General features: G+C 45.3%; 2 protein-coding genes across 6 annotated transcripts; both read right to left on the bottom strand.

Moving 5' to 3' along the window:
• Positions 1–3,061: 3,061 nt before the first annotated feature.
• LOC125060207 lies at positions 3,062–6,419 on the bottom strand. Its single transcript, XM_047664995.1, has 7 exons — positions 5,529–6,419; positions 5,198–5,378; positions 5,061–5,125; positions 4,795–4,986; positions 4,501–4,720; positions 4,295–4,423; positions 3,062–4,141 (listed from the first exon to the last, which is right to left on the bottom strand). The coding sequence occupies exons 1-7, from the start codon at positions 5,573–5,575 to the stop codon at positions 3,380–3,382; spliced, it is 1,596 nt and encodes a 531-aa protein (XP_047520951.1). The 5' UTR covers positions 5,576–6,419; the 3' UTR covers positions 3,062–3,379.
• Positions 6,420–6,555: 136 nt separating this feature from the next.
• On the bottom strand, positions 6,556–10,679 carry LOC125060206 (iron-sulfur clusters transporter ABCB7, mitochondrial). Of its 5 annotated transcripts, none has more exons than XM_047664991.1 (5): positions 10,493–10,679; positions 10,312–10,417; positions 9,458–9,558; positions 7,687–8,506; positions 6,556–7,605 (listed from the first exon to the last, which is right to left on the bottom strand). In XM_047664991.1, exons 1-5 carry the CDS (start codon positions 10,643–10,645, stop codon positions 6,665–6,667), a joined length of 2,121 nt encoding a protein of 706 aa, XP_047520947.1. In that variant the 5' UTR covers positions 10,646–10,679; the 3' UTR covers positions 6,556–6,664. The 5 variants fall into 5 exon arrangements, with proteins under 5 accessions (XP_047520947.1, XP_047520946.1, XP_047520948.1 ...); XM_047664990.1 differs by having other exon boundaries at positions 9,458–9,588; positions 10,493–10,678; XM_047664992.1 differs by having other exon boundaries at positions 9,458–9,534; positions 10,493–10,678.
• Between the last annotated feature and the right edge of the window lie 385 nt (positions 10,680–11,064).

Below are 11,064 nucleotides of genomic sequence, written 5' to 3'. Positions count from 1 at the left end.
CCTGGATCTAAGGGCACTACCTAACCACTGCCCAGAGGAGCAAGAAAAAAAGAAAAGCAAAGGAATCTCCCACCCTCTCTCGAAAATAATAAAAATAATAATATTCAATTAATTAATTAGGCATGTATAACAAGAACATAATTCCCCAATATATCATATTTTATTTAAAACCAGCTCCCGTCCGTGTTGATTTCGTGTATTTTACCAAAGTCTCTTGTGACATCTTCAACGATTATTCCGTGTATTAAAATATAGCATAATTAATTACACACCTAAAACTGCAAAAAATTGCCACCGCCTGGTTCTTCATTTTACAATAAATAAGAATGCTATATAACTAGTATTTATTATAATTAAACTTTTCCTTATTATGTTCTTGAATTGTATTATATATATTGTATTATTCTCCTCTACTTTTGTTGTTTCAATAGACATAGGTATTTTTCAAAATTATAATATGTAGATAATAAGCCACTTGAAGAAATTCTAATTTAAGTATTTATTTAGTTAGGATGACGCCATCAGGCAATGTTCAATTGGATAGAAACATATTATATTCATTTCATATATTTCATTGGGGTTCTTCTTTGCCAACATGTCTCTCAATGTAGCGAGTTTGTCAGGTTTAAGCTATAAAGAAAATATAATTATTTATATTATATGAATTAGTTCACGTAAACTAAATTTGTAAAATTTCAAGGATTTTTTTTTATATTATACACTGACGGACTCATAAACTGCATCAAAGTAAAAAACCGACTTTGAAATAAATATTTTAACCAAGTATGCAAACTTTCTACGCAGATTTAAATTGAAACGTCTAGATTGGTTCGTTAACTTTAAAATAAACTTTTTTGAAGAAAAACAGAAATTTTAAGAAAATTGTTTTAATTAAAAAATTGGTTTTAACAATAGACACAAGATTTATGCAAGGGTTTTTTTTTATGTTTTAATAAGGTGTATTACCTCCACGTGCCCTTATTATGGATTCTAATCGGTTCCGCATACATTTGATTAGGGTTATTAAAACATCTTGCGGAATGTTGTCCCATTCTTCTGATAGTGCTTTTCTTAGTTGTGCCACTGTCGTAGGCACAGGATTTCTCGCATATACAGCTCTTTTTAAACTGTCCCAAAGATGCTCAATGGGATTAAGATCCGGGCTGCGTGCTCGCCAATTCATTGTACGTATCCCAACCTCTTCGCAGTATTGTCGAACTTGTGCTGCAGCGTGCGGCCGGGCATTATCCTGCATTAAAGTAAAATTTTCGCCCTTAAATCCCATGTAAGGCACCACGTGATCTTCTAAGATCTCTATTATGTAGCGATGTGCAGTCAAACCCCCTCTACTACCGTTTTGACGGACCATGTCTATGAACACAAGTTCTGTTCGCCCGTTCATCGATATGCCACCCCAGCCCATGCACGAACCGCCTCCAAAAGGAACACGCTCCTCAATGCAACTTTGAGCATATCGCTCCCCACGTCGACGATAGACTCTTCTGCGACCATCTGCACCATATAAACATGTCCTACACTCGTCTGTGTTAGAACAATACGGAGGCCCATTGCTCTTCTGTCCAATTTAGGTGATCACGCGCAAATCTTAAGCGAGCTTGTCTGTGAGCTACAGACAACTTTCGACCATTTGCTGGTCTAAAAGGGGTGATATCCGCTTCCTTTAACCTTCTTCTTATTGTTCGTGCACTAACTTTTACTCCACGCACTTCATTAAGCTCTGTTTTGATGTTAACTGACGTGAAGAAACGATTTCGCAGGGAAGTTGTAACAATAAATCGGTCATCACGACCGGTGGTTGCTCGAGTTCTGCCTGTACCTGTCTCTACAAACCTTCTGTATATTCTAGAAACCGTAGACTGGTTAAAATTTCAATTTTTACCAATCGTTCGTTGATCCAAGCCCTCCCGCACCAATGCTACAATTTGAGCAGCTTGTTCGGACGAAGTATCCATATTATGGTTCAGAAACTCTCGATGAGTTAAAAAGCTAACCCAACAATTCTGCTGGTAACAATAATTCAATTGTCAAAAGAATAAAAAAACAATAAGAATCAATTTTAAAAAACACGCAAATCTGATACGTGTAAATTTTCTTTTCCCGGCTATATTCATATTCTGTTTTACTGCAGTTCTATTTTTAAATATAGCTTTTTTTAAGATTAAGGGCCAGTCTCTCCATATTTATATAATTTAATCTAAAAAGTTTGCATACTTATTAAAAAAATCACTTCAAAGTAATCCTGAAGTTTGATGCAGTTTATGAGTCCGTCAGTATAGTTACTTATGATTTTCGAGTTATAAGTTGATTGAGTTGAGTAATATCTTTTCCAAAGGTTCTTTTTATCAGGAATTCCCTTCGATATTATATATTTATTTTTTAAATTTGTGAACAATACTTACCCCATGATATTTATGTTATACCCATCAAGTTAAACAATTTGTAAAACTATATTTATAAAACTGAAACTTTGTAAACACCAATATATTGAAATCTCCTATCATAATTTGACGAAAACGTTAAAAATATATCGATAGAATAGTTTTTTATTAAATAAATATATATATTAAGACATAATAGCTTATTGTGATTGATGAATTATTTAAAATACATATATTTTTTTAAATTATTTTGATAGAAATATCTGTCGAAGCAAGTTTGACAGTTAAATCTCAAAACTTGTAAACCTCAAACAAAATTATCGTTCTTTCGGTGCCGTAACAATAGGGTGGCAGGGCTGGCAAAATGCCACGGGTCCCCGACCCAAGAGGGCCCCTACCCAAGAGATATTATGTTCTATGGATGAATGTGAAGACTCCAATACGCATTGGGCTAGCGTGGGGACTACAGACCATTCCCTCTCGCCTAAGTGAAGAGTCCTATGGCCATTAGTGGGACACATACAACGTGTAATTGAGTACGCTGAAACTCTCGAAGTTTATTAAAATTAAACTGAGTACAACGTGATGATTTTTACTGATAGGGCCCCATCAAAAGAATTGCCACGAGCCCCAGATGGTATAGTTACGCCACTGCAAGACTATTTCAATCAATACAAATAACTGACGTTTATTCACACATTCAGAATAAAATGTCATTACAATTAAATAAAGTACACAAACATTACAAAATCTTCACGCATACACAATGGCACACCTCATAAGTGTATTTTTCCAATTATACTAATATAATACGATTAACACGACATTATTTTTTTTGGCTTCATCATTACACATTTTGGTAAATTCTTGTAACCGTCGATTTTTAACAAGTGTCAAAAAATAAATTACTTTTATACTAATAGAATAAAATCTTTACAAAGTATAGTTTATCTCTATAGAGCGAAATCGGACGCGCGACTTCACTTCTTCCCGAGTAAGTCGTCCAGGAGATCCCGGTTGGAGAGCGCCCGGTCCCCGAGGAGATCGGCGGCGGGACGGAGACGCGAAGGCAGCGCGTGTTGCGACAGGGCCTCGAACTCGTTCTGAAGCTGCGAGATCGCTCCGGCGGGAAGGTCCCCGCGAGCGTTCACCAGCTCGTTGACGCGGTCGACGGCTCGCAGCTGCGAGGCCAGCCGCTCGCCCGCTCCCGCCGCCGCCGACAGCTGCCGCACATGTACGTCTATCACGCGCGAGCTTTTCTCGATATCCTCGAGGATGTCTTTGCAGTATCGTTCCGCGCGTCTGCCCGTCTGCGTCCCGTCTCCGGTCCCGCGCTCCGTGTCCGTCTCCGATTCGCCGCGACCGGCCTCGTAGAAGGATACGCCCGAGCTTCTCCGCACCCGGACCTCGAGCCGGCCCGCCTCCTCGACTACGTATTCGTCGACGCTCTCCTCCGTGGACTGTCGTCGGAGTGCGCTGGTCTTTCGCGACGGGGGCTCCTCGTTATTTCTTATTCTATTCATTAAATCCGTCTTCATCACTTCCATTTTACTTTGCGAGTTCTCCGTGCCGGCGACCCGTTGTTCGCGGATGCCCACGCCCGCCATGCCCTCCTGCACGGCCTTGGCGAGATCGACGTTCGCGGCGGAAAGAACTCGGGGACGACTCACCGGGTCCTCGTCGGACAAGCCGCTCGGTGCACGGAAATCTCCACCCTGTCTCGACGGAACATAACGTTCGCCCTATAATTGACACAAAGTGGAAATAAGCGCCTTCTTTTTACGCTTTTCATTAGACTTCTGTCTACGCCGGTGTACTACTCGTGTTAGGTACATGACACCGATGTAGACGGAAAGAAAGAATTATAATATATATTTATGTAATAGATGGCTTACGGAACAGTCTTCGCCATGTTTCCGATTTTTACTGAGAGGTCTGGCGAGCTGCGCCACGGAAGCGATTTTCGGAGGCGAGTTTCTACCTCCACCGCGACCGGCGGCCGTGCTTATCATCTTCTCTTTCATCTGAAAAGAAACACAAAGGTACCGGGCGTACATAGTACGGCCCCACTCTGTCAAACGGCTTTCGGAGGCCGTCTCACCTCGATAATGGTCGAGAGCTTGTCGGCGTTGTTGATAGCTAGGTCGAGGTCGTTTCGTGTGTCACGGTGCTTATCGATTTCGGCCTGCAACCGATGTCGGAAGTTCTTAGCCTCGAGCGCCAGTCGTCGCTGCAGCCCGGCGATCGTCTCCTGCTGCTGCCGAGCCGTCTCTCGCAGTTCGCTCACCTGCGCTTGCAGCTTCTCACGCTCCGGTAGATTCCTGGCAGAGAGGCCGCTGAGATGAGTGAGACGAAAACGAAACGGATGAAGTGAAGGATGAGGGCAAAAGCGTACTTATCGCGCGTGAGGTTGAGCAGGTGGTTGTGCTGGTCCTGCAGAGTCTGCAAACGCAGGTCGCGGTCTCGCAGCTGGCCCTCGAGGTCGCGAAGGCGACGGCGAGCCTGCTGGTACTTGGCGTGCTGCACGCGCATCTCCTCGCTGTGCGCGCTCAGAACTTGCGGAAGCTCCGCACTCGAACTGTCGTACCTGCGTGGGCGAAACTTTGGTCAATTTAAAAAGTCCAAATTAGCGGGCTTTATCTTAGGTTGCCCTTTACGTACCTCTGCAGGGCGACTTCTTGCTTCTTTTGCATAGTTCGCAGGATTTTATTTTCATTGCTCAGCTCCTGATAAAAAAATTAGGATCGTCAATAAATCGGCCGACGAGCGAGAGGTGAACGGTGCTAGGTGTAGGTAACCTGCAAGTGAAAGTGCGCGTCGGCGAGCTGGTTCTGCAGCGCCTTGAGTCGGTGCATCTTAGCAGACAGCACGCGCTGTTCGCCGTGCGGTCGATGCTGCGGCTGAGCCGGATTCATTCGTTTTCGCTTTTGCAGCAAGTTCAGTCGCGAATTGCTGCTGTACACGCTCTCCAAAGAAATTCTAAGACGAGACAAGTTAGTAAAACTACATCGCTTACCCCTCATCATTATTGTATTGTAAATGTTATATTTGTCACATACCGATACCGGAAGACAGAGTGCAAAGTGCTAAATGTTCTTCCTACGAGCAGTCATCGAAATAGAGGCTTACCTTTGATCTTTTCGTTTATCTTCTGGCAATAAACTGGAAACGGACATGCTTTGCCTTAACGATAATGCATTCTTGATTTTATTATGATATTTTAAAGGATAATCCGTCACATTTATATATTTCTACAAATGTTGTGTGTTCGTTTCTATCGTTACCGACACCTAGTAACGTAACAATGATAGTAATCAAACTCTTTGCTTTCACCGTCCGAAAGCGAGGTTTATTATGTACGAACGGTTTCCGGGTCAGCCGGAGACGCCTTCAATAATAGAGGATATCACTTACACTCTACATTAACCGCGCACTAATTAATGATATGATGCGCTCCGCTTACAATATATAAGTGATTCTACTAGATAGGAGTGTTTTCCACCCTTCAAACGCTAATCTTTTATTCCTTGCTTGGATTAGGTGTGGCTATAACTATGCAATTAATCTGTTGTCGTTGTTGATTGTGTAAATAACCAATTTTAAGAGCCAGCTTCGTTAATTTATTGTTTTGCCGTATCCTGGATACGACACGCAATTGCGGAGTGTTCCGAAGAACTTTTCGGCATAAAATATGGCTAACTTTCAAATTTCATAGAGGCGATTGCTAAGAATACCGTGGACTGCGAAGCGCCCCAACTCCGCATACGGACACTCCTAGCTACCATATGCCGACAGCGAATTGTATCTTATTTCGGCCATATAATGCGCAGAGGCGATGAGAACTTGGACAAACTGCTCGCGGTCGGTAGCTCAAAAGGCAAAAGATTTTATTTTGTCTGGTTGGCGAACGATCACGTGATCGCCAACCAGACGGACCGATCAATTCTATCGCCTTCCACGACAGAGCTCTTTTTGAGACACTCCTTTCCGCGCTCCACTTATCACGTTCGCTATCATAAAGGCCGGCAACGCACTCGCAAACCTCCCGTGCCGCAATGTCCACGGGCGGCGCTAAACATGTAACTTTAAGCCGCTGTTCGCTTTAGACTTTATGTCGGAGGGAATGATTGGACGGAACACAAATAAAACACGCGACACTAACACAACAATATATTTTATTTTATACTTAACGAGACACTGTACAAAGACTTAATCGACTACTGTGGTCGGGGCGGCTGCGGCTGCGGCTGCGGCTGCGGCTGTCACTAGGGCCGCGGCGCGTCCTGCCTCTGGCGCTGCCAGAGACGCGCGTAGAGCGAACCCTCCTGCGCCAGCAGCTCGCTGTGCGTGCCCCTGGCCGCGATGCAGCCGCGCTCCAGCACCACGATCTCGTCGGCGTCGGCCACCGTGCTGAGTCTGTGCGCGATGCACACGGAGGTGCGTCCGGCCGTCGCCGCCCGCAGCGCGGCCAGGATCGCGTGCTCCGTCAGCGAGTCCAGGCTGGACGTGGCCTCGTCGAACACGATGATGGGCGCGTCCTTCAGGATGGCGCGGGCGATGGCCACGCGCTGCTTCTCGCCGCCGGACAGCTTCAGGCCGCGCTCGCCGACCTGCGTCTCGTAGCCCTTGGGCCAGCCCAGCACGGCGTCGTGCAGCTCGGCCAGGCGGGCGGCGCGCTCGACGGCCTCGCGCGGCGCCTCCAGGTCGCCGTAGTGCAGGTTGTGGTAGATGGTGTCGTGGAACAGCACGCAGTCCTGCGGCACCACGGCGACCGCGCGGCGCAGGGACCGCAGGGAAACGTCGCGCACGTCCCGCCCGCCCACGAGCACGCTGCCGCCCTGCGGCTCCACGAAGCGGAACAGCAGCCGCACGAGCGTCGACTTGCCGCTGCCGGAGCCGCCGACGACGCCCAGCTTCTTACCGCGCGGCACCGTCAGCGAGAGGTCGGTGAGCACGGGCTTGCCCAGCTCGTACTTGAAGCTGACGTTGCGGAACTCGATGGCGGGCGCTTCCGGCGCGAACGCCAGTTGCGGCGCCCGGTCCACCTCGGCCACGCGCGGCCGCACCGCCATCAGCGTGAACATGGTCTGCATGTCCACGAGAGCCTGGCGCACCTCGCGGTACACGGACCCGAGGAAGCCGAGCGGGATGGACAGCTGGAACACCAGCCCGTTCACCATCACCAGGTCGCCCACGGTCATGTTGCCTGCGAACAGAGAACGACTCGGTTGAGGAGACTCGGTTTCGGCCACGGTCGAGCCGCGCGGACCCGAGCGGGGCGGCTCACCTCGGACGATCTCGTTGGCGGCGCACAGCATGATGACGGACAGGCCGGCGCTGAAGATGGCGTGCTGGCCGAAGTTGAGCAGCGCCAGACTGGAGGCGGTCTTGAGCGACGCGTGCTCGTACTTGCGCAGACTCGTGTCGTACTTGTCGAGCTCGTGCCGCTCGTTGCCGAAGTACTTCACGGTCTCGTAGTTGATGAGCGAGTCCACGGCCTTGTTGCCGGCCTCGTTCTCGGCCCGGTTCATGAGCACGCGGAAGCGGGTGCGCCACTGCGTCACGGCCAGCGTGAAGGCGGCGTACACGGCCACGCAGCCGCCCGCCACGCCGGCGAAGGCCAATCCGCCCTTCAGCCCCAGGATGGAGCACACGAGCGCCAGCTCGAACGCCGTCGGCACCACGTTGAAGACCATGGCGGACAGCACGAAGTTGATGGCGCGCGAGCCGCGGTCGATGGTCTTGGAGAGCGCGCCCGTCTGTCGGCCCAGGTGGAAGGCCAGGTCCAGGTTGTGCAGGTGCGCGAACACGTTGCAGGCCAGGCGCCGGATGGAGTGCTGCGCCACGCGCGCGAACACGGCGTTGCGCAGCTCGTTGAAGCCCGCGGCCGTGGCGCGAGCCAGCCCGTAGCCCAGCAGTAGACTGAAGGTGGCCGTGCCCACGGCCTGCGGCGCGCTGTCCAGCCCCAGCAGCGCCGCTTCGCCCGCCGCCGCGTTCACCTCGTCCACGGCGTACTTGAACAGGAACGGCACGGCCACGTTCGTCAGCTTCGCGCCGAACAACAGCGACAGCGACAGCACCACTCGGTTTCTTATTGCGGCGTCGTCCTGAATGTTTTGCTGACCGTGAGCTACTTTAAAATTAAACTACCTCGTCGCCTCTATAAAATTATAATCCGTTTCTATTATCATAAATGTTAAAATAAAATAACATACAAAATATTAGTTATAAATTACTATAGATCTTTACCTATGTCATTGGAGATTCTATAACCGGCATTTACAGATTTAATTATCTATGGATTGGCGCACAATTAGAAATTCAAATAAATTTTATTCGAAAGCGGGCGTGTTAATTAAATATAAATTATATTATAAATTATAGATAGATTTTTGTGAAATTATCTTAGATTTTGAGTCGGCTAACAATCTACGGCTGAGCTGCGGGCCTTGGAATTACTGTGAAAACAATATTGAAGCACTTGCGTCAAATCGGAAAAATAAAAAAGTTAGATAAGTCGCGGCTTCGAAACGAGGGTATTCTAAATCATCACTGTTCAGATTTCATTTCAACATTGACCAACTGCTGACGTGCTCACAACAGAAAAACTATGAGATAACCCCACCGCCTTTGAGCGTTTGATCCTACCCGTAGGGCTCCGTCTGTTACCTTAGGTGTCTCGGTGCAGACATCCCGTACTTATTTATGAGTTAGGCTACATTGTGTCCACCGCACGCCCGTCACCCGAGCGCCGTCATCCCGAAACTCGGCCCGACTTTCTCGGTGACATCCCGGTGACGGCGGCGGTGGACAAACGGCCTAAAGAGGTAAACAAACTGCCATCAAAAGGCAAAATTGTATAGATAAATTTGGCCAACACTTTATTAGCTGAAATAAAAAAAATACCAAAATTTTTAAGTTTTTATACAAATCTCCAATTTCATAGGAAAAGTCTTAATTAAACCTTATATGTACTTAATCCTTTTTTTTGATTGATTTCTTTGTAAAAATGTTTTAAAAAGTCAAAATATCCAAAAAAATTGAACCATATACCATACCTTAGGCCACACATACTCCATCATCCCCCGTACCATATCCATCCCCGAAACCGGCTTGGCATCTCCAAGGTTGATATCTTCACGGGCCAAAACAGATGCACCTGGATGAAAGCAGTCTCTCTTTTGGATACCTAGGAGCGGGAGACATCATCAGGACTCAAATAGGAATGGATGAATTGATGCAGAAAAGGAGATGGACAAACATAATAGGACAAATGCAGGATAGGGAGACTGTTCAACCAGGTGAAATTACGGTAAGGAACTAACATTAGTAAAGTATGATTAGAAAATAAACAGTATCAGCATGACTGCTACAACTAGGGTTGCCAACCATATTCTAACATATCTAATATATATTTTTGGGAACATGTCACTATATACAGGAACAAATTTTGCTTGATTTTCCAAAAACATATATGAAAAATATTTTCTTTAATAAAAAATTTGGCAAGCCAAGTTACAACTACTATGAATATAGGAAAGAACCAGTTACTATGAAGTCTCAAATGTTATTATTTATTTTTACAATATGTTAAACACAAAGATATTTCCAAATTAAAATATAATTATGAAAGATTTTTTCATTGACTTGTGACTTGTAATAACAGGTATTCCCAACCTTTTTCAAGCACCAGTCTCTCAGTATAATACATAGCTTTAAGCTTATTGTCAAGTTTATTATTATTATTAATTTAATTAAATTAAGTTAAAGTTAATTAAAGTAAGTTTATCATAAAGCAATGTATGTATAAGATAAAAAAAATCTCAAATCTCAATTGAAAATATGTATGATATAATATCCATCTTAGTACAATTATTTATGTAATACAAATTACTTTTTACATGAGGCTTACCAACTGGAATTTTTCCTGTTTTAGGCTTATTAGCCAACACTGCTGCAAGTACATTCTTAGCGGTGTCTTGACCATTAGAATTACTGGAAGGAGATGATGAATAAAGCTAGAAAACATAAAACTATTAATCATTTAATAGAAAAGTATAGATCTATAAGTTTAAACTAGCTGTGAATCGTACCCTGAAACTACTTGCAGCAACACATTTTTTACATACAAGAGTAAAATGTGGCTTATTTAATATTACTGATTTATGATAAAATACATTTCTAATTTTATTATTATATCGAAATATTTTATCAAATCGTCTATTTGACAGAAACACAGCAGCCATGTTTGGCTGCCTAAAGACTATAGAGAGTAGAGGCACAGATTACTAATTAGAAGTACACAGATGAAACATTCATTTATTTTAACCTTAATTTCTACCATTTTATTACCAACAAAACACTAATTGAATAGTGTTAAATTGAATATGAACATCTTCTCAGCACAACATCATTAGTGACTACTGAGAGTACTGAGTACTGAGTCTGACCATCCACTGACTAGCATTCAACGAAGTACTCCGGTGTCCGAGTGACATGTTAGATACTATTACTAGTAGTCTGTATGTTTGTGTAAAGCGGGCCACAGACGGACCGCATGTTGCAGTCAAGACCGACTGCAATATGCGGTTGCCGCACGGCGATCTGCAGTTTCCATACTAAATTCATATCCGCAATACACGGACCGCTCGAGAAGTTCCTGAGC

The sequence above is a fragment of the Pieris napi genome, chromosome 21, assembly GCF_905475465.1.
Source record: "Pieris napi chromosome 21, ilPieNapi1.2, whole genome shotgun sequence".
NCBI lineage: Eukaryota > Metazoa > Arthropoda > Insecta > Lepidoptera > Pieridae > Pieris > Pieris napi.
Note: the sequence above shows the minus strand (reverse complement) of the source record. Positions and strands in the feature narration are given on the sequence as shown.